General features: G+C 43.4%; 1 protein-coding gene across 1 annotated transcript in view; it reads left to right on the top strand.

The window, feature by feature from the left end:
• Positions 1–24,503, top strand: part of LOC124550729 (esterase FE4-like) — a 108,481-nt gene that overhangs the window by 79,855 nt on the left and 4,123 nt on the right. The window contains exons 8-9 of the mRNA XM_047125449.1: positions 2,122–2,287; positions 10,973–11,105. Of these exons, the coding sequence (XP_046981405.1) occupies positions 2,122–2,287; positions 10,973–11,105 (299 nt within the window). The remainder of the gene's footprint in view (positions 1–2,121; positions 2,288–10,972; positions 11,106–24,503) is intronic.

A 24,503-nucleotide genomic window follows, 5' to 3' on the forward strand; every position in this document is an offset into this window, starting at 1 on the left:
CTACCTTTTTGTTCTGTTCCTTTGATATATGTTTCTTTAATTTGTTTATGTATCTAATAATGTGTGTTAAAGCGTGTTTATGGTCCAGCCACAGGAATATTTATTTAATTTCAAGTTATTTAAATGTAAATCCAGTATTTCGAATGTGTTTCGTTATCCAGAATGAGATTTTCATTCTGCAACGGAGTGTGCGTTGATATGAAACTTCCTGGCAGATTAAAACTGTGTGCCCGACCGAGACTCGAACTCGGGATCTTTGCCTTTCGCGAGCAAGTGCTCTACCATCTGAGCCGCCAAAGCACGACTAACGCCCGGTAGGAGACGAGATACTGGCAGAAGTAAAGCTGTGAGGACCGGGCGTGAGTCGTGCTTCGGTAGCTCAGACGGTAGAGCACTTGCCCGCGAAAGGCAAAGGTCCCGAGTTCGAGTCTCGGTCGGGCACACAGTTTTAATCTGCCAGGAAGTTTTGTGTTTCATTATGTTTGTGTGGGTGCGTTGGTTTGAAGACATGGCGCGAACGCTCTAGCCAATCACAGAGCTCGTGAATGGGGAGACTGGTTGGAAGCGAGTTTGGGACAGTGCGGTGCGAGGGGAGTACCGCACAGGACAGGGGAGGTGCCGGACGCGACGGTCGTGACAAAGGACTTGCAGTGTGGAGCGGTTTGCGCGTGGTCGCGAGAGTTAGAAATAGTTCGGAGTGCATACTTGTGAACTTGTGAGATTTCCTAGGCTTCTAGAGTGAAGACGTAGTATGCGTGTAGAAGTGAATATCCCGAGAGCTATGTTGATGTTCACAACTAATTACGTGAAGTAGGAATCTATTGTTTCCCAGTAATTCAACTCGTATTTTATTTAATTGCTGGACCATCGATGCCAATAAGTGTTTTGCAGAAATATACCACGTTCACTTCTACTGTCGTACTCATCATTTAAAGTCGTTAAGAAAATACCTGCAGATTTTATTTAATTGCAGTCTTTCATTTATAAACGTCTTTGTTGCGTTCTAAATTCGCAGTTGCCGAGTGATAGGAACCTTCGACCATTCGATTCATCTATATATTCATATTGTATACTGTATACTCAGCAGTACTTGGCATGTAATGTGGCAACTACGCACCCCAGCCCCTAGACAACGAAACCAGCCAAAACTTTAATGTGAGTCACAGGGTATGTAGCTGAGGGCCACACCCTATCACCTCACCTCTATTGTTTGAAAGCCCAAAATGTGATGCCACTGGGACTGAACACGGTTCCCATGGCTCATGTAGCCGGTACATTGGTCAAAAGTCACTACATTTCCGACGTGTGATGCCTGGAGACTGTGCCTTGATGTCGAAGCCTCTGGAACGTGTTCTTCCAACAAGATGGTGCCTGTACTTCCCTGATCTACTTCGATACTGATGATTTAGATTATTCCTTGGCCATCACGTTCTCCAGATCTGTCACCCACTGAAAACATCTGGCCGTGCGCTGCTGTGAGTCTCGCACTCCAGCACTTGGAATCACTACGCTTTTGGACCTTGGCACAGAGGTGAATCACCATGGAATGACATACTCGTATCCATCATCAAAGATAACTTCGACTTCACGCCCAGCCCATTGCATTATTCTGAACTTGTAACCGACTTAAACACCTAATTACACGCCCAGCTACAGATTAAAGTATATCCTGAACCTCGTTGAGTCCCAGTATTTTTTACAGAAACAAACGTTTCCATGAGAGAATGAAATGATACATGAGAGATGAAAACTACAGGACGGAATGGGAATTAACCACACATATTTGAATCCAAAGTCTGGCAATCGACCACTTAGCCACCGAGCTTAATGAAAAATACATAGCGTTCGTCACATGAATCGGGGGAATTTCAGTGGGAGAAGACAATAGACATGTCGTTACTGTACAATGAGTGGGGTGACGGACCTAATGCGGAACTTTGGGGAACTCCTGATACAAATCGCGCCAGTAATAATATCATCTATGCCAAAGCTTCTGGTGGGGGAATCCAAATTCCTTCGATCACTATGCCGTTGTTACACAGCATAATTGTTCAAAAAGATCAATAGAGCAATTGCTTTCGCTTTCAGTTTTATGCTAAATTAAGCTTTCTTTCTTTTCAGCTTTTGGGCGACCTGATGTTCACATACCATGGTGTGCGGGTGGCCAAACTACACAGCTCCAAGTCGACAGCCCCAGCCCACTTCTTCGTCTTCCACTACGCGAATGAGAAAGTTCCTGATGGACCGTTGGCATCTCTGGTGCGAAAGACCAGGGAGCTGTTTAATGGTACTGTATCTCCAGTGATATTCGGTAGCTTCATTGTTCTCTAGGTAACGTTTACTTTAAAGTTTGGAGGCGTTGTTCTAGTATGTTCCTGCGGTATTGATCTCAAGGCTACCGCTCTCCGAGACTCTGTTGTCTGTGCAGAGTTCTTCATAGCTGCTGGAGCCTATATCGATTTCTACCTCCTTACTCTAATCAAACCTTGAGCCCCCTCCGCAATTTTTATCCCATACAATTCTCTCCATTACCAAGTTGACGATTCCATGACGCCCCATGATGTATCCTATCAACAGTTCCCTTCTTTCAGACAACTTGTGCTATAAATTTGTATTCTCCCCAACTCTACTCAGTACTTCTTCATCGATAATCGGATCTACCTATCCAATCTTCAGCATACTCCTCTAGCACCACATTTCGACAGTTTCTATTCTAGTCTGAACTTCTATCCTTAACGTTTGTATCTACGTAACTCATAATAATTCCGTATTATTTAATTTAACATGTTAAAAAATCTCTTTTCTTCAGAAGTAAGCTGAGATGACAGAAGTCATGGTACAACTACAAGGGTCACTCCAAAAGAAATGCACACTATTTTTGTAAAAATACAGTTTTCATTCTGCATGTGTGAAAGTTTTACAGTGTGTAGATACATCCATCCCGCTTGTTTTCAAACTTAGTTCAACCAGTTCCCGTGAGTGGCGCCGTCACAGCATGTCTTCAAGATGGCTGCTACACTTGACGTTCGTCAGAAGCTACGTGCTGTCATAGAATTCCTGTGCTGTGAATACGAGACAGTGGAAAACATCCACAAGAGGTCGAAAAAGGTGTATGGAGATGCTGCTGTCGATCGCAGTACAGTTAGTCGGTGGGCAATCAGGTTACGTGATGAAAGCCGGCACGGCAATATTGAGGATTGTCCTCACAGCGGCAGGCCTCGTACTGCACACACTCCAGACAACGTGCAGAGAGTTAACGAATTGGTGACTGCTGACAGACGCATCACAGTGAACGAATTGTCATGCTACGTTGGGGTAGGGGAAGGAAGTGTTTGCAGAATACTGAAAGTGTTGGCGTTAGAAAAGGTTTGTGCCAGCTGGGTTCCCAGGATGTTGACAGTGGCTCGCAAAGAAACGAGAAAAACGGTATGCAGCGAACTTTTGGAACAGTATGACAATGGTGGAGATGAATTTCTTGGAAGAACTGTGACAGGTGATGAAACATGGCTCCATCATTTTTCACCAGAGACGAAGAGGCAATCAATGGAGTGGCATCATGCAAATTCACCCAAGAAAAAAAATTCAAAACCACACCTTCTGCTGGAAAAGTTATGGCTACGGTGTTTTTAGATTCCGAAGCACTCTTGCAAAGTTGGTGATTCAGATTTTATGAGAAAATCCTTCCGCAACGTAAAATGCCTTTGTTTTAATGACTCGCACCATAATTCACACATCATACCCGTATCGCGCTCTCCCTTATTTCGCGATAATACAGAATGAACTGCCCTTCTTCGAACTGTTTTGATGTCCTCCTTCAGTCCCATCAGATAGGAATCCGAAACCAAACAGCAATACTTCAGAAAGAGTAGACAAGCGTAGTGTAGGCAGTCTCTTTGGTAGACCCGTTGCCTTTTCTATGTGTTCAGCCAATAAATCGCAGTCTTCGGTTTGTTTTCCTCTCAACATTATCTATGTGATCGTTCAAATTAAAGTTATTCGTAATTTTAATGCTTAAGTTGCATTTACAGCCTTTAGATTTGTGTGTTTTATCTCATGACTTCACACTTTTCATTATTTACAGCCAAATGCCACTTCTCATCTTTCTTCTTTAAATCGTTTTGTAATTTTTTTGACCATCTGATGACTTTATAAGACTATATATGACACCATAAACCGAAAAAAATTTAAGAGAGCTGCTCAGATTGTCTCCTAAATCGTTTATGTAGTTTAGGAACCACAGAGGGTATATAACACTTCCCTGGGGAACGCCAGATATTACTTCTCTTTTACCTGAAGACTTTCGATCAATTACTACGAACTGTGACCTTTCTGACAGGGAACCACGAATCCAGTCGCAGAACTGAGACGATACTCCACAGCACGCAATTTGATCAGAAGTTAAAACTCTTCAGGAAATCTAGAAATATGGAATCAATTTGACATACCTTGTCTATAGCATTCATTACTTCGTGAGAATAAGCAGCTAGTTACGTTTCATAAGAACGATATTTTCTGAATCCGTGTTGGCTCTCTGCCAATAAACCGTTTCTTCCGAGGGAACCCATAACGATCGAACACAGTATATACTCCAAAATACTACTATAAATAGTTTCGTGTTTTATTATTATTAATTTAAATTAATATGATATTCTTATTTCATTACTTGATTATTAATTAGATTACGGAAGAGTTTTGGAAAAAGTGTCCCTTAACACTAGGTGCGTGACCACATTGTACCTTGCACTTGTTTTCGCATTTGGAAGAAACCTTACTTTTCTGGAGTAGTTTTTGTAATTTTGAAGTAGAAAAGTGAAGGCTATTATCTAACAGTGGAGTAAGGTCATACATTTAACTTCTGTAGAGTATACCAACATACAACACACTCCCCTCCAAGTGATTAGTGTTAGCATTAATGAAAACATAATTTTGAAGTCCTTGTTAAAAAACTATACTTACTAAGTAGGTTTTATTTTTTCTTACAAGTTTTTATTTAAAAAGTATTCCATGCATAGAAACATTTATTCAGGAGAAACGATTTTAGGTTATATTTATGACTTGCTTTGTTACTGTCAAACATTTAATGGTATTGGGCAATTAATCAAAAATTTTTGTTACTACATATTGAACTGCTTCCTGAGCTACTGACAACTTTAATAATGGATGGTAAAAGTCAACTTCTCTTCTAGTGTTGTAGGAAAGGACATAACTATTCTTCTCAAATTGTGGTGGATTAGGTATGACAACTATCATTAGGGAACACATGTATTGTCAAGGTGCAGTCAAAATGCCTGCTCCTTGAATACTTGCATGTATATTAACTGCAAGTGAGCACCACACATCATTCTTACTGTTCATTTTTGTGGAATCAATACTTGCTTTCCAATTTGGAGCATTCTGCCCTGTTTACCGACTTCTGTTCACGTGCTGCACAAATTTTTAATTTGTCCCTATTTGTTGAGCAGAATTTAATCTAGTGTGACTCTTCAAAAATATTGGAGAGTCTAGTGTCATAGACCGCTTAATACCTAATTCTTTGAAAAAAAGCGCGTCATTAACCATCTCTTCTGTTAGTTTGTGTCGAATGGGATATATTGTAGCAGTATACCGTCTGCAGCAAGCATCAGTTCTGCTTGCTGAATGTTAAGTAGAATGTCATTCATTTATATATGAGGAATAGAAAAGGAAGTAAAATTGAATTTGTGGGACTCGCTTCATGATTTCTCTGCAATTACTAAAATTTTCTCTCCTTTCTAATAGTTTGAATTATACAGCACACTATTTTCCATTCTGTTTGTTAAGTATGATCCAAACATGTTATATGTTAAGTTTTCAATTCCATAAAACATGCTCTAAGCAAACAGATGTGTTGGAAAGATAAAAGAAAGTACTAACGGGTGATAGTGCATTATTTAAGGCTTATGGTTTCAGCTTACTGTGGAAACTGATTGAACCGTGGATTTATTTTCACAGAATATTCTTAAGAATTTATTTTATTTACTAGCGATTCACCAAGAACATTAACACATTTAATCACTCTATGTGAGCGTGGAAGTAGTTGCCAGGGAGTAACTGATGAAATCATAAGCAAATTCTTTTTCAACAAATGGTAATTTATTCACTTCAATGGCGCCTAAAGCTTTTCTTTAAAAGAAACAGATTTAAAATTATAATCAGAAAGCACCTCTATATAAGAAATTACAATTTATTCAGAAGCAGAAAGAAACAAATTTTTGACTGTATGAGCTTTCGGGCTGAGAACCTTGCCGCTCCCTTTTGACACGGCCGTAGTTACAACTGCTCACAACAACCTCTGAAAGGCTACACTGGTGCAAATCTGCAACATACCAGATTACTTTAAACTAAAAGTTTTCACAATTCACACAAACTATGCACCCCGTAGGAGGGATGGAAATGGTACAAAACACTAACATTAAAATATTAACTTTGCCACCGAAGGTGCAACTTGATTTTAACTTGTAAGAAAATTCTTACGGTGAAAGGGTGGCAACTTTATATACTAAAATGAATGTTTAAATAAAAGCTCATGAATTGCAATCTTATATAAAATCGTACAAGGTTGGCCAAACAAGTTAACTTGCTCTACAGTACACAGATACCGCCTCTCAAGATGATAGACACGATCAAAACATATTTCAGGAATTAGGCCGTTACACTCCAAGAAGTAAATTCGTTAACACACCAAATCCGACAAACATGACAGAGACAGACACTAATCGCCTAACAAAAGCGGAGGGGAGACAGACGAGCAAGCTGGGGACGAGAGACTGACCTAGTAGAATTTAACAAGAGTAAATCACACAACACATCACCAACCACTTAACTGCGATTTCTCGAGAAGACCTGGCGCAGCACCCCCAAATCACTCTCCCGAAGCGTCCGCTGCCAGCCGCTTCAACGGACGCAGGAAGGCGCACCAATCTCCCATCTTTCCTGGTGCGCACCAACCGACCGACTGTCCGCTGCTCCGTCCGCGACTGCTGCTCCGTCGCTACTGCCCTGCTGGCGCGTTTCCCACACACTTCCAGACACACGACGGCGGAAATGCTGGCTCGGACCCAACCGTGCAGAGGAAACACGCCCACTGGCAAAACCACATCCTTGGACCAGGAAAGGACCGAGCCAAGCTCCACAAGATGGTAACTGAAGGGGCCCAGAAGCGCTCGGAGTACCAGTTACAACACGGCGTCGCAGCTCGCACCGGCCAGACTGACGTCGTGGGTTGACTCCTGTTGCTCTCGTGTAGACCGCGAAGTCACTACCCCTCGCTATACGCCGCGGCCCACTGGACTCCCGTGGAGACCTCACATGCGCCGACGCTCAAGACGGACAAGTCATCTTGCGACCGACCAACCGATCGATCCAACCGCCAATGACCATTGCCTGAGCAAACTCGAGCACACTGGCGGCCTAACGCGCTGACTCGGATGCAGGAACTAAGCCCCGACTGGGTGACCACTCGCTGAGTTCTCTTACTGGCGGAATGGAAAGATTGTCACTTTGCCGGCTGTAAAGGTTGAATCCGAACGACAGACATACTAGCACTCCGACCGACAGACAGACAATAATTACCTAACAAATGCTGAGACAGACTAGCAAGCTGGGGACGAGAGACTGACCAACTGACTTCTGGCGAGCTCATAGCGCCCCTTAAAAGCACCTAAACAGGCAAGCTTTCCTCTTTCCCACCAGAGGGAGACACCAAAGCTGCGATTGCCACACCGGCGCCACCGCCAGAAACGGAAGGCGACTGCTTGACACTACGCGCTGCGGCGCGCTCTTCAAAACAGCAATTTTTTACCACGGCTCACTGATAAGCGACAGTTTTCTGTGTCGATAACAGTTCTGCGTTGTAAGAGCTACACACAAGGACATCTGGTGTCGTTTCTCACAGTGATTTCTGCAATTCTAATATTCACATAATCAATATGTCAAACATCAGTTATACTAAACGAACAGCGTCTTGAAAATTAGTTATCAGATTAACATAGCTAAAAGTAAAGCAAGGATCTGGAATGTAGTCGAACCAAGTCTGGATATGAAGGGAGAAATATGTCGATTACAAAACGAAGCACTGCACGTAGTATAAGAGTTTCGCCATTTGGGTTACAAAACAACTGACGACGGCAGATGTGGATGTAAAGTGCGAAGTGGCAATAGCAAACAAATCATTTCTACGATAAAAGGGAAGTAGGCAGATTGGGCATTAACGTGCCGGTGACAATGAGGTCAACAGATACGGAGCATGGACTGGGGAAGGATAGCAAGGGAAATCGGCCGTGATCTTTCAAGGCTGCCAAGTGGACAATGGCCTTGAAAATGATTTGGGAATTTCACGGACAAGTTAACTACTCACGACCGAGCGGGGTTTTGAACTGGTGCACAGTGGCTCATTTTCTACAAAAGGCAGAAAAAAGTCAGTAAATCTAAGGTCTTAATTTCGTAAGTAATACCCCGTAATCTGGAAAAGATGGTACCACAGCCTAACATTTTCCAACGATAGTGATTTTACCCTTCAAGGAAAAGGGCGAGACCTGTTACGCAGCTGAAAGAAGCGCTTGCCATGAGTTAGTAGCTTAAATTTGAGCGCTGTTGAAAATCATAATTGTTTTTGTTCACAGTGAATTTTTTCAGTACTATTTAATGTCAAGTGTTATTTTACGATGCCAACGGCCTCGCCGTAATGGTAACACCGGTTCCCATCAGATCCCCGAAGTTAAGCGCTGTTGGATGGGTGACCTTCCGGTCTGGCGATTGCTGTTGGCAAGCGGGGTGCATTCAGCCCTTGTGAGGCAAGCTGAGGAGCTATTTGACTGAGAAGTAGCGGGTCCGGTCTCGGAAACTGACATACGGCCGGGAGAGGGGTGTGCTGACCACATGCCCCTCCATAACCGCATCCAGTGACGCCTGTGTTATGAGGATGAAACGGCGGCCGGTCGGTACCGTTGGGCCTCTACGACCTGTTCAGGAGGAGTTTAGTTTTAGTTAAAGTTATTTTATGATGTATTGCATACGTTATTGAATAGAAAATACTTTGTATGGTTGAAAACAGTGATGTCAAAATTGTTTTTGATTGTTGTTATGCATTAATACTTTGGAAACTCACAATTTTAAACATAGCTGACGACTGCAACAATACATAAATTTTCCATACTTATATAAAGTACACAGCCAACCGGTTGGATAAATTTATAGAAAAAAATCTTGCCCAGGTTTCAAACCACTATAGCTATCTTCTTCAAAGGGAAGTCACATATATTACATGACGTTAAAATTGTAAACATACGCTGATGAGCCAAAACATTATAACCACCTGCTTAATAATTTGTTCGTCCGTCTTTGGAACGAAATACATCATCACTGATTCTGCGTATCAGGGATCCGATAGTTTGTTGGTAGGTTTGTAAAGGTAAGTGGCATTAGACATCTACGCACAGGTCACATAATTCGCGCCGCTCCGAGTGACCACACGGTTAGAGGCGCCATGTCACGGTTTGCGCGGCCCCTCCCGTCGGAGGTTCGAGTCCTCTCTCGGGCATGGGAGTGTGTGTTGTTCTTAGCACAAGTGTGTTTAAGTAGTATGTAAGTGTAGGGACCGATGACCTCAGTAGTTTGGTCCCTTAGGAATTCACACACATTTGAACATTTGAACGTAATTCCGGTAAATAAAGGGGCGCCTGATTTGCGTACGCAGTGATGGCGCCCGATAACGACCCAGATGGCTTGCATAGGATTTACATCAGGCGAATCTGGTCGTCGAGACGGCAACTTTACTTTCTTATAATGTTAAGAAATGACTTACAATAAAATTCAAATGAAACTCTATATTCAAAAGAAATGGTTTAAATGGCTCTGAGCACTATGGGACTTAACTGCTGTGGTCATCAGTCCCCTAGAACGTAGAACTACTTAAACCTAACTAACCTAAGGACATCACACACATCCATGCCCGAGGCAGGATTCGAACCTGCGACCGTAGCAGTCGCGCGGTTCCGGACTGCGCGCCTATAAAATGGTTTAAACATCAGCTGAATGTTCACATTAGTATTTGCATAACACGACTTTAAGAAATAACTTTACACAAGGCAAATCTCGTATTCCTATCGTAGCAATCCACATAACATCCCACTACCTGAGCTTCGTTACTATCTCAGTAAGACAAAACAATGCTACACGCTTGCGTGCTTACTGCAGTCTCTCAACATTCCAGAAAAACTCACAAATAATGTCATTAGCTTCTCTCTCCACAGCTGCATCTAAAATATTCCATTTTTCTCTTACCGCACTTGGAAAAAATAATTTCCTGACAATTCTTCAAAATACTGCTCAACTCAGAATGCATGTAAAATTGCTAGAGCTCTGAGGCAGAGGCGGTGTAGTAACACAAAGATATCGTAGCAACAGTCAAAGATTATTCACCTACATGGTTTTGCTCTGTAAGAGCTACACTTATCGATATTTAGATAAGAAACAGAATTTACAGTGTCACTGAAAGAATCTCCATACCTCACAATGACACTCATGATATCAGTGATAAAGACGATATTTTTATCCGTAAATTGAAAGTAGAAGAGGGAGAAAGGAAAGGAGGGGGACGATTGAGATTACCTGCATCGGCACTTCACGCAGAATCAGCGGCGACGAGTGAAAATGTGCGGTTCTGTACTTTTGGACACGTTTCGAAAGAACAGGCACCACACATATAAAGACGATATTATCACTAGGTTGAATGACCTACGTCACAAGTCAAAAACGTAAACAAAGCTTGGCAGATCCAGTGCACTAGTAGACATAGAACTACCATCCATACCCAAAGTTTCAGTTTTCTACAAATTGGATCTGGCGAGACTACTCCAGAGCAACGGTTTCAGTCTTCCACTTGAATACTCCTTTCCGATGACTGTAGGAAGAAGTGTATGCATTGTAGTACCAATGTTCCTGTACCATGTTTCAGGTGCTGGCCACGGAGAAGACTTCAGGTACATCTGCATCGGAACCATGTTCGGTGGCCCACCTGTAAAAGACTCCTTCGACGGCAAACTCGCTGACAAGCTGACGCGCCTCTGGACCAACTTCGCCAAGACAGGGTGGGTACCGAATACTGCCTGCACAGGGCTCATATGCCTCTAAGATGTAATCAAGTTCTCTCAAAACTTACGGCTCTCTTCTTTTAACCAAGACCTAATGAGGGTTCCTGGAACAAAATACTGTAGTCACTGGAAGAGAGAAAAGGTCACACCCTTCGACAACAAGGCTAGCAAAGGTGATCGACAAAACTACCATCCAATATCCATGACGTCCATTTGTTCTAGTATCCTAGAAAAATAATCGAAATAATCGGAGCTCAAACGTAACGAGATATCTCAATTAGACCGACGTCCTACATGCCAACCACCATGGATTCCGAAAACATCGATCGTGTGTAACCTAACTCGCACTTCTCTGACATCTCACCCCGAATGCCGCGTATGAAGGCAGTCCGGTAGATGCAGTACAATACTTCTTGATTTCGAAAATCATTGCAATCACTACAAAACTACGCTTATTAGCGAAAGTAATACGCGGTATCAAGTGAAATGTGTACTGGATCGAAGATTTCTTCGTAAGGAGGATGCAGAATGTTATCTCGGATCGACAGATGTGAAAGTAATCTGAGGTGTACACCAGGGAAGTCGCTGTTCATGTGAAATGTCAATGATTTGCAGATATACACAGAAGAGCCAAAGAAACTCGTACACCTGCCTAATATCGTGTAGGGCTTCGACGAGCAGGCAAAAGTGCCGCAACACTGTCGGGCATGGATTCTACTAGTGTCTGAAGTAGTGCTGGAGGGAACTGACACCATGAATCCTGCATGGCTGTCCATAAATCCGCAATAGTAAGAGGGGGTGGAGATCTCTTCAGAACAGCACGTTGTAAGGCGTCCCAGACACGCTCAGTAATGTTCACGTGTGGGGAGTTTAGTGGCCATCCGAACTGTTTAAATTCAAAATAGTGCTCTTGAAACCACTCCCTAGCAATTATAGACGTGTGTGGTGTCGCATTGCCCTGCTGGAATCGCACAAGTCCCTCGGAATGCACAATGAACAGGAATGGATGCAGGTGAATCAGACAGGATGCTTAGGTACGTCTCACCTGTCAGATCGCATCTAGACATATCAGTGGTCCCATTTCACTCCAAATGCACACGCCCCACACCATGACAGAGCCTCCACCAGCTTGAATAGTCCCCTGGTGACATGCCGGATCCATGGATTCATGAGGTTGTCTCCATACCCATCTGCTCGATACTATTTGAAACGAGACTCGTTCTACCAGGAAACATGTATCCAGTAATCAACAGTCCAATGTCGGTATTGATGGGCCCAGGCGAGACGTAAAGCTTTGGTTCGTGCAGTCATCAAGGGTACACGAGTAGGCCTTTGGCTCCAAAAGCCATATCGATGATATTTCGTTGAATGGTTCGCACACTGACAGCATTGAAATCTGCAGCAATTTGCGGAAGGGTGCCGTGCCGTGCGGCCCATCCTAGAATATCGTTCAGTTATGTCGTACTAGTACCAAACAGCACTAGCACATAATGTGGCACGCATACAGAAAGGACAGCACGAATGGTCATAGGTTTGTTTGACCCCTAGGAGAATGTCACAGAGGGCCTATAGAAACTGAATTGGCAGATGCAAACTATCCTGACCAAAACAAAGTTTCAGAGACCCGGTTTAAACGATCAGTCTAGGAATACACAACATCTCCCTTTGTATCACTCCTATAAGGATAACGAGTAAGAGATTAGACTAATTTAAAAGAGGACAAAGGAGCCTAAACAATCTTTCTCCCAGCGCTATATACGTGAATGGAACGGAAAGGGGCCCCTAGTAACGGGTATTGGGTTGTTTTGGGGAAGGAGACCAGACAGCGAGGTCATCGGTCTCATCGGATTATGGAAGGACGAGGAAGGAAGCCGGCCGTGCGCTCTGAAAGGAACCATCCCGGCATTTGCCTGGAGCGATTTAGGGAAATCACGGAAAACCTAAATCAGGATGGCCGGACACGGGATTGAACCGTCGTCCTCCCGAATGCGAGTCCAGTGTCAAAGCACTGCGCCACCTCACTCAGTAACGGGTATAACTGGAAGTGCCATCTGCCGTGAACATCACAGTGGTTTGAGTCATATGGACGCAGATACAGAGACCATTTTTCTTCACTGCGCAGTTAGTGTATTATCATATTTTTGTTTAAGGTTTTATTCCATAGGAACAGCTTTAAAGCTCTTCACGATACTAGACATATAGTAAACTTGACAATTTAATATAGTAGTTCGGTATCTCCTTTGTGTAACTGAGCAACTACCAGAATCGACAGGTTTTACGATGACGTAACTCTGCAGTAACTAGAACCGTTCAGTAGCAAAAACGCATAAAGTACCTGATTCAAATCTAAACTGAGCTGTCAATGTTGCAGAATGGCTGCCCTATGAAAAGGTATACCACGTTCCGTTTATGACGCCCGAATGCTGATGCTAGATGGGACATATCGTGCAAGAGTACGGAGAGTATGCACAGTGTCTGAGCACTCTGCCAAAGACAGGTTTTCGGTGGAGAGTGCTACAGGGCGAATCATCTAAAACTTGCACACCAAAATTTGCGGGAATGGAAAGTACTATTCATGTGCGGTTTTCACAGCATGGATTAGTAGTCAGGGGGTCGTATTGTTAGCCAATAAATAAATTGTAATTATACTTAGAAAGTCTATTTTTCTTGCAAACAGAGACTTTTTTCAAAGGAACACTGCCTATCGACATTAACAGACTAAAAATAGGGAAAATTAGAACGTTAGTAGTGTTTCATATAGAATTCTGGTGCGAGTCGTTTATGACATCTGGTATTTGGAAGAGTTTCCACACTGACACTTCTTTGCGCCATTCGAGCTTCGTAGTTTCTGTTGTGGGTTGGCAGGAGAGCCAACACCGTATTATTAGAGGAAGCCGAAAGGTACGCGTTTTAGCTCACGCAGGCTGGCGTGAGGTCTGGAACAGGACAAGGAAATTAGACTTTAGAAAAACGGACGTAGCCGGTGGAGTACTCAACTTTAATCCATTAATGATGAGCGTCGCTCTTGACGGTACATGATTGCAGTATCAATACTAACTGGTTATGGCGCCTTGCTAGGACGTAGCAAATGACGTAGCTGAAGGCTATGCTAACTATCGTCTCGGCAATTGAGAGCGTATTTTGTCACTGAACCATCGATAGCAAAGTCGGTTGTACCACTCGGGGCGAGTGCTAGGAAGTCTCTCTAGACCTGCCGTGTGGCGGCGCTCGGTCTGCAATCACTGATAGTGGCGACACGCGGGTCCGACGTATACTAACGGACCGCGGCCGATTTAAAGGCTACCACCTAGCAAGTGTGGTGTCTGGCGGTGACACCACAGTTTCTAGGTACGATGTTGTTATGTTTGCTTACATTGTCCTCGTGTGCTCCTGGCGCGCATTTCGAGTTGCTAATCAGTTAACGTGTGGCCGTCCAAGCAATGGGTCGTGAGTGGGCGATGAGATTTACCTACGCAGAAAAAGTCGGCACGCTCATCGTGTGTGAAGAGTATAGGAAGAATGCAGTTCATTCTCATATGGGTAAACGGCAAGATACCGCAACAGACGTCAACCATCTCTGCAGCTACGAGGGCTGTCCAGATTGATCGCGAATTGAAAATCACAGTGATAATCAGAAATGTTTCATTTGTAAGTTAGCTACACCTTTCAGCTACTTCTCTACGTAGTCGCCGTTCTGACTCAGCAGACATTCGTCGTAGCGTTGTACTAACTTTCCAATACCCTCATCATAGAAGGCAGCCGCCGGTGCTTTCCGCCAATTCTCTACGCTGGCCTAAAGCTCGTTGTCTGTGCCAAAATGTTGTCTTCATAGCCAGCGGTTCGTTTGAGCAGAGATGAAACTCAGTGGGAGACAATTACTGGCTGTATTGTGGGTAATCAAACATTTCCAATTGAAACGATGCAGGAACATCTTCATCGGCAGAATGAGGCTGAGAATTGTCTTGAAGAAGAAACCGCACGACAGTTATGCAATGTTGGTTGCATAGCTTCAGGGGAAAATTCTCACCAGGCCCTCGTACTTGGCGGGAGACACTATTTTCTATAACATCTTTACTCGCTCACTAAGAGCTCAGGAATGAAAAGAGCGACATAATTCTACCTAGAGTCATACTAGAGACACTGCCCAACACATCTTTGCAAAGCTTTATCGGATTTTCAGTTTCCATTTCGCGACCGATCGTAACTTACTTTCTGGACAGCCCTCGTATTTATCAACCTCTTCAAGCAGGTTCTGAAAGTGGTAGTGCAACAACTAGACAATTTAACAGAAGGAAACAGGTGACTACAGACGAGGAGGAAATTGATGTTCTTGCTGCTTTGCAGTCGATCCGCAAGTTAGCTCCCGGGCAATCACACGAGTCAGCAAGTGTCACACACATCGACGTAGGTTCCATTCCTATCACATCTCTCTCCAGGAAGAGCTGCTTGGAAACGAGTGTGAGAATTGTGTTTACTTCTGTACATGAATATTAAGACAGAATATTCCAGAGGTATCATGTATCTTGTTTAGTAATGAAGCCACATTTGCCAATCGTGGCCAGGCAAACCGCCGAAACAAGCGGTATTGATCTGTTGACAGTCCACATTGGCTTCTTCAGGTGGAACGTCAGCGTGCATGGAGTGTAACCGTGTGGTGTGAGATAGTCAACGACCAGTTCATAGACCTGCTTTTCATGAACAGAACACTGAACACGTAGAAGTTCATCTACATCCACATCATAATCCATAAGACACATAATGGAGTGTGGCGGAGGGTACTTTCGGTACCGCTGTCTGATCCCTCTAACCCTGTTCCACTCGCGAATAGTGCATGGGAAGAATAATTGTCGGTAAACATCTGTATTGGCTCTAGTTTCTCGAATTTTCTCCTCGTGGTCAATAGACGAGATGTACGTTAGGGGAAGTAATATGTTGTCCGACTCCTCCTGAAAAGTGATGTCCCGAAATTTCAATAGTAAATCTCTCCGTGAAGCACAACGCCTCTCTTGTAACGTCTGCCAGTGGAGATTGTTTAGCATCTCCGAACGCTCTCTCGCCAGCTAGACGATCTCATGACGAAACGCACCGCTCTTCTTTGGATCTTCTCTATCCCCCGTACAAGTTCTCACTGATAGGGATCCCACATAGATGAACAATACTCAAGAATTTGGAGAACAAGCGTCTTATAAGCCACTTCTTTCGTGGGTGAGTTACATTTCCTTAAGATTCTTCCGATGAATCTTTGGTGTCTGCTTTTCAAACTATCTGTTTTATGTAGTCATTCCACTTAAGGTCGCTCTGGATAGTTACGCCTAGACATTTTAGGGCAGACGCTACCTCCAGCTGTTTGTCATCTATAGTCTCGCTGAACAGTAGTGGAGTTTTTTTCCTATGTACGCGCAGTACGATACATTCATTTACGTTCAGGATCAACTGCTAGAGTCTGCACCATTTATCAATTCCCTGCAGATTCTTACTATCTTATGGCGTTACTACTTTGCTATAGACAATAGCCTTAAAGAGCGCCCCACACTGTCTACTAGATCTTTTATATATATTGTAAACAGCAACGGTGCTATCACACTTCCCTGTGGTACTCCGGATATTACCTTTACATCTGTTGATTTAGTTCCTTTAAGAGCGACGTGTTGAGTTCTATCTGCAAGAAAGTCTTGAATCCAGTCGCTGCTCCGACAGTCCGAAAGCTCGTATTTTTTTTCGTTAAACGGCAATGCGGGACGATGTCAAATGCCTCACTGAGATCAAGGAAGGTGGTATCAACCTGAGCGCCGTTGCCCACTGCGCTGTGTATCTCATGGAGCGCGTTGAGTTTCGCAGAGTCACTGTTTGCGGAATCCATGTTTATTTTTATAGAGGAGATGTTCATTTTTCCAAAAACGTCATAATTCTTGAGCATAAAACATGTTCCATAATTCTACAAGAGATTGTCGTCAACAATATAGGTCTATAACTGTGCGGTACTGTCTTACGGCCTTATTTAAAAACGGGAATGAACTGCGCTTTTTTCCAGTTAGCCAACTTTCGTTGCTGAAGAGATCGGCGAAAAATTATTGCTAGAATGGGGGCAAGTTCTTTCGCATAATCTTTATAGAATCTTATAGGTATCTCATCTCGTCCTGACGTCTTTCCACTACTAAGCGATTGTAGCTGCTTTTCATTTCCGTGATCGGTTATCTCAATATCTGCCATTTCGACGTTCGCACGACGATTGAAAGCAGGGACAGTGCTACGATTTTCCGCAGTGAAACAACTTCGGAAAATCGAATTCAGTATTTCGGCCTTATCTCTGGTATCTTTCGTTTTGGTGCCGGTGTGGTCGCTGAGAGAATGAATAGATGATTTTGACCCATTACTGATTTTACATACGACCAAAATCTGTTACGGTTTTTATTCAGGTCGGTTGACAACGTCTTACTTTCAAAATCACTGATCGCTTGTCTCATTGCTCTCCCTACGCTCACTTTCGCTTCATTCAGCTTTTGTTCATCAACTAGGTTTTTACATTTCAATCTGAGAAGCATTGTAGCCTCCTAATAGACCATCTTCCAAGAATTCTAGAAAATGTTCCTCTACAGACTAGCAGGAAACTATGATATCGATGTGAAGACGACTGCCTATCGCTAACACGACGATGAGTGTCGCGTAGCGGACCGGTGATGCGGTAAGGGGAGGCTGTCAGCGGAACGGGGCCGAATGCGGAACCAGTCTAGCGAAGATGCGGGTCACGAATAGGCCGCAAAATGAGAAATCCACTGGCTTGAGGGACTGCGACAAAGGGCTGGTTGTTGTGGCCCAGTGCCTGGGAGCGAGAGTCTCAGAGACGTCGATACTGGTCGGCTGCTCGCGTGCTACTCTCGGAGGCGTCTGTGGAAAGCATCTGAAACACGCTGGAATCGCGAGTAGTTCGTCGCAGAACGTGGAGGTCGCAGCAGACTCGTGCGCACTGTAAGGCGTCTACCGTTGACCTGATGACAGATATAACTCTGGTGCAGAACACACAATCCAGAGCACAGTACTCAATGCATAATGTTCAATAAAAGACTTTGCAGCAGGGTCCTCTACGAAATGATGAGAGCTGTTGACAGGGGATGTCAAATTGATTCCATATTTTTAGATTTCCGGAAGCCTCTTATCACCGTACCTCACAAGCGAGTTCTAATGAAATTGAGCGCCCACGGCGTATCGTCGCCGCTCTGTTACTGGATTAGTGATTTCCTGTCTGAAACGTCATTGTTCTTAGTAAATGAGGGAAAGTCATCGAGTCGTTCCCCAAGGAAGTGTTATAGGCCCTCTGCTGTAGTGCACAAACGAATTAGAGGAGGGGGGGGGGAGAGGAGGAGGAGGGGGAGGAAGAGAATAGTGTTTAACGTCACGTCGACAACGAGGTCATTAGTGACGGAGCACAAGCTCGGATTAGGGAAGAATGGGGAAGGAAACTGGCCGTGCCGTTTGAAAGGAGCCGACCCGACATTTGCCTGAAGCAGTTTAGGGAAATGACGGAAGACCTAAATCTGGATGCCGGATGCGGATATGAACGACTTAGTAGATAACTGAGCAGCATTCTTAGTTTGTTTGCAGATGATGCTGTTATTTACCGTCTTATAAAGTCATCAGATGATCAGAACAAATTGCCAAACAACTCAGAAAACATATCTGTATGGTGCGAAAAGTTGCAGTTGACTCTAAATAATGGAAAGTGTGAAATCATCCAGATGAATACCCAAAGGAGTTCGCTAAATTTCGGTTCCACGAAAAATCGCACAAATCTGATTGCTAAATTTACCTAAACACTTAAGGATTACAGTCCCGAATAACGTAAGATGGAGCGAACACATAGACAATATTGTAGGTAAACGAATCTAAATACTACGATTTATTGGCAGGACACTGAGAAAATATAACAGGTCTATTAAGAGGATTGCATACTTTATGCTTGTACGTCCTCTTCTGTAGTATGCTGTGTGGCTTGGGATCCTCATCAGATACGATCGATGGAGGACATCGAAAAAGTTCAAAGAAGGGCAGCTTGTTTTATGCTATCGCGGCCAGCCGTTGTGACCGAGCGATTCTAGGCGCTTCAGTCCGGAACCGCGCTGCTGCTATGGTCGCAGGTTCGAATCCTGCCTCGGGAATGGATGTGTGTGATGTCCTTAGGTTAGTTAGGTTTGAGTAGTTCTATGGGACTGATGACCTCATATGTTAAGTCCCATAGTGCTCAGAGCCATTTGAATACGCAATGCATTCAGGCCCAAGCGAGTTCAATCTATGGAGCAGAATGAAGATACGAAGACACCCGCCACCTTGGCCTTCTTGCCGTAATTTGGTGCCATGTCGTCAAGAATCGGAAGAGTCCTCCAAAGATATAACATCGAGTGTGTTTTTAGACCATCTGCAAAACTGAGGAACCTCTTAGGTTCGGTTAAGGATGATCTCGGTCTGAGGAAATGTGGTGTGCACAAGATTCCTTGTCAGTGTGGGGCGGCATACATAGGTCAGACATGTCGCACAGTACAAGAACATTGCTATGAACATCACCGTCATACACGCCTACGCCAACCGGAGAAGTCGGCAATTGCAGAACACTGTCTGAACACAGGACATCACATGATTTTCATGATTTATGAAAAGACGGAAGTTTTATTCCCAGAATTCTCTTCCTGGGATTGCGTCATTAAGGAGGCAATACATATCCGTTCAGCTGATAACCTTATCAACAGGGATGCGGGATTTCAGTTGAGTACAGCCTGGAACCCTGCATTGGCTGCTGTTAAATCACGACGAGAAAGCAAAGAGCTTTCGATAATAGACCCGTCATAACTTTGCCAGCATGTTAGTAAACACAGCGTCAGCGCATGCGCAGAACGGCCGCTCTGCGTCTCCCGGAAGAGGGCGTTTGAGTCTGGCGCCATCTATCTGCAAATTTTTGCGTATGTGTGGTTTCCGCGCCTGTGCAATCTTCACGCGCGTGCTCTATATACAGCGGCATCGACATTCGGATCTTGTCAGTCGTACCTAGCCACCAGCGAGGTTCAACCACCTGATGATGTCGGACAGTTGCTCCGAAGAAATATTGTGGGATTTGCACAACGTCATCCGGAGGCACACCCGTGAAGAATATTTACACCATTTGAACCATTTTGCGTGGTGAGAGGTAAAGCCCGAAATGTGGTATTCTCGGCACACCCTCGACACTATGGATCTCTGAATGTTGTACTCCCTAACGATTTACGAAATAGAATGTCCCACGCATCCTCTCCAACTACCATTCCGCGTTCAAAATCTGTTAATTCCCATCGTGCCTCCATAATCACGTCGGAAACGTTTTGGCGTGAATCAGCTGAGTACAACTGACAGCGCCGCCAATGCTCTGGCCTCTTATACTTTGTGTACGCGATGTTACCGCCACCTTTATATGTGCATGTCACTATCACATGACTTCTGTCACCTCTGCCAGGAAGTTTCAAAAAGGAAGCTGTTGAGGAAATCGTCTCAGGTTATATGGCGAGGTGTGGCATCGAGTAGCCGCATCCTTTCAAGGAGTTGTTTCTTGTACTAAGTCAGCTTTCGCACCCATAGAATGACCCGCCATCATTTTATAGAATTTCGTTTTCCGCATCAGAGTGAAAATAAAAGCTTGCAGCACAGCTTAAAGCCCACAGCACAGCCTGAATAAGAGATGGGAAAGACTTGCACTGAAAATGAATTATTCAAAACAATTATTGATCTGACTGGGTATGTTCCTATGAACGCAATTATTTGTGTTTAAAGTGCTATTTCTTGCATATTTCATTGAGCTGGTATACTATTAACTTTTGGAGGTCTTCATTCTTTTGAATGATAATATCATCTGCAAACAAAAGTACGTTCAAGCATTCCTCATTCGTTACCTTAGTTCCTTTTACTTTACATTTACCTTTACGAAGAATGAAGTCAAAGCAAAAATTTAAAAAGAGGTAGGTGATAGCAAACACCCTTGTGTAACACCTTGGTTAATAATTAGTTCTTCTAGTCATTTCCTACCTGCGTTTATTTACACTGGCGTATTTTTGTAAAAAAAAAGTCCACTACGTGTATTAGGTGATAAGGATGTTCACAGTGGGACATATTCTTCAGTAGAATGTCACGGCTCATACGGTCAAAAGCCTCCTAAAGGTCAATAAAGGCCATATGGGTTTCTGTTTTAAGTACTCTGTGTTTTTTACAATTTTTTAAATTACAAACACATTGTCTGTGCGTGAACGAACTAATCTAAATCCGTTTTTTCTTTAGAAATAATAGCTTCCGTGATACTCTTCATGCGGTTATTGATTATCTTTGAACATAGTTTGTAGCCAGTGTTAAAGATACACAAGCCACTGTAGTTTTTATAGTCATTACGTTTCTATTTCTTGAAAAGTGAGAACTTTTGCTGTATACCAAGCGTCTAGGATCTTGCAGTTCGTCCAACATCCACTTGTTAATTTTAAAAGTCTTTCATGTAGTGGTAAGCCTCCATATTTCATTAGTTCTGCATTTGTTCTATCTATTCCAGTAGCTTTCCTGTTCTTCATGTCTTCCAGATCAACTTGTAGCTGGATCTACTTTCCATTATACATACTATCTCATATTCGTCCTTCTATGTAAACTATAAGGATGTATAGTGATCTATTCTTTGCTCACTGTGTATAATATTCAGTGAGGCAGTGTATTTTTCTTTCTTTCTCAAGGCTTTCATGACTTTACATGGATATTCTGTAAATCATGTTTAAGGCAGAGGGTACATCGAACCACCTTCACCATTTTCTATTATTCCAATCTCGTATATCTGATTCCCCTTATTTTATCGTGGTGATCGTTTCTCCCTATGTAGATCGGCGTCAACAAAATATTTCCGCATTCGGAAGGGAAAGTTGGTGATTGGAATTTCGTGAGGAGATTCCGTCGCAACGAAAAACGCCTTGCTTTTAATGACGTCCAGCCCAAATCCTGTATCATTTCTGTGACACTCTCTCCCATATTTCGCGATGATACAAAACGTGCTGCCTTTCTTTGAACTTTTTCGATGTAGTCCGTCAGTCCTATCTAGTAAGAATCCCACACCGCGCAACAGTATTCTAAAAGAGGACGGACAAGCGTAGTGTAGGCAGTCTCCTTAGTGGATCTGTTACATTTTCTAAGTGTCCTGCCAATAAAACGCAGTCTTTGGTTGGCCTTCCCCACAACATATTCTGTGTGTTCCTTCCTCCTTTGTATGCACACTGTTGTCTTGCGTGTACGTCGTGCTCTAAGCCACTTATGAACATGTCTCACAATTCTTGTGTGCTCTATTTGTTCCGCGGCGTTGCTTTTTATTTTGTATGTTTCCCAGCTATCTGATGTGTTTGTCTGTACAGACTTCAAATATGCTACTTGCTGTTCTTTAATGCCTTTTTTAAAATTTCTGTATGGCAAAATTTGAGTCGTTCTTACCCATCTGTTTTCTTCTTTTTATCAAGTGCTTCAGGAGGCTGCGTTGATGATGCAGGTCTTAGTATTATTGCATTCTGTATCGATGTCTATAAATACTGGTAGTGAAGCAAGTTCCTTTGCATGTTCAAAATCAAGGTGTGTCCATCGTTGATGCTTTGGTCAGCCACTGTTGTACCAGTCGGTTTACCCGATATTGACGCTCGTCACCTGTTCTGAATAGCGCTGCGAAGTGCATCGCTGCATCTGGCCGATGCACTGCTTATCACATCCGCAACTGAGGCCACAGACACCAGATGCCTGTAGTCCTAGTTGGTCCTTCACTGAACCATCCGTATTCTTGATTTTAACCACTGACCGAAAAAGTATTTTCATGTTGTGCTTCTCCATTATCCTGGTAACCTTGAGATGCGGGGGGCGCTGGCTACGGAAGGAAGGCCAGTCGCTTCGCTTCTTCTTCTGCGTTCTTTTCTTTCTAGTTCGGCTGGAGAGCTGTAATTCGGCAGGCCGACTTTGATTGTGGTATATGGCTCACGCTGACTGTGTCACGGTGTTGAACACAAATTTGTGTTGCGCTGGATGGAGGCATCTATTGGTGTTTAGGTGCAGCTCCGTGTGAATCTTCTTGCTGCAGACAGAATGTCCCAGCGTGCCACCAGGAATATTTATCAGAATCACGGTAGGTATTCGTTTCTGTACACCTCATTGCTGAACCTCAAATTGTCGTGTATGCTGTTAAAGTGGCACAGGAATTCTTGTCGGTTTTCTTAAGTGTGCGGCCAAACCAATTACGTGGCGTCCACATAGACACTGCACAAAAAAGTTTCAATGTTGGAAACCCTGTAATTGTCTCCTACAGCAACGTATAAGTTTGAGATTAAACTGAGAGCTGGTTGAACCCTTCTCTGGATGACGCAAAAGGATTGACTTCTGCCACGCTTCAGGCAGCAGGTTATCGACACATGCGGAAAATAGTTCACAGCTCAGAAGTTCGTGTGAGCTGTGAGGTGTGAGGTGGGTCAGTGATGTCACAATGGAAACAAATTTCACCCTAGTCCTGCCCAAAGCCACCGTGAACGTTTCGTACTATGCGATGGTCGTCACACACCCTCTTGTTCACATTTCACCCCTTCTTTTGACACTTCTACAACAGAGGTCAGTGCACGCAACGCACAGCTTTCAAATCTCACGGTTTTCTTACAGGTTGCCGATGACAGATTTCGGCTGATCGCCATCTTCGCATCTGTTGTAAATATAAATATTGGGTAAGCGACCAGGTTCAATTAATTGAGATTAAATCTATACAAGTCTTAGTAATACATGAAATATAAAATGTAAAATATTTGTACCCATGTATGACAGTCATACGTACAGTCAAAATATTCTGATATACATCATCGTCAAATTAAATATGTGCGTGCTAAACTCAGATTGATTCAGTATTTATACAAAAACCTAATGCCAGCGGAGGGCACTTTATCCAGAGTACCTAGTAAACCAGTGTCGTCAACATAAAGATTAAAATGCGGTATGCATTGTCTTTAGTTAAAAAAAATTTCCTTGGCTAAACGAGCGTCTGTCATTAAAAACAGTATAAAAAGTATAAAATTAAAATAAAAATAAGAAAATCACAAAATCTTCTATCCTAAGATTAGTTAACAGTGAACGAAACCATAACACACTTAATAAATTAGTGACCATTAATTAAAAATAGAAAATTGATAATCGATATTATATTAGAGTGCAGTATCGATGCCGAATATGTCGTGACTTCTGTACATGACTTCCTTGTTTTCCTGCGGTTGAGCTCACGGAGGACGGCTCAGTCTCCTTGTCGCCGGCGGCCGGCACAGGCCAATCCGCTGGGGTGCTCCACGCTACTCAAACTAGTAGGTCTCTGAATATATCAAAGTAAGCATTCAGGTTAAA

The sequence above is a fragment of the Schistocerca americana genome, chromosome 9 (genome assembly GCF_021461395.2).
Source record: "Schistocerca americana isolate TAMUIC-IGC-003095 chromosome 9, iqSchAmer2.1, whole genome shotgun sequence".
Lineage (NCBI taxonomy): Eukaryota > Metazoa > Arthropoda > Insecta > Orthoptera > Acrididae > Schistocerca > Schistocerca americana.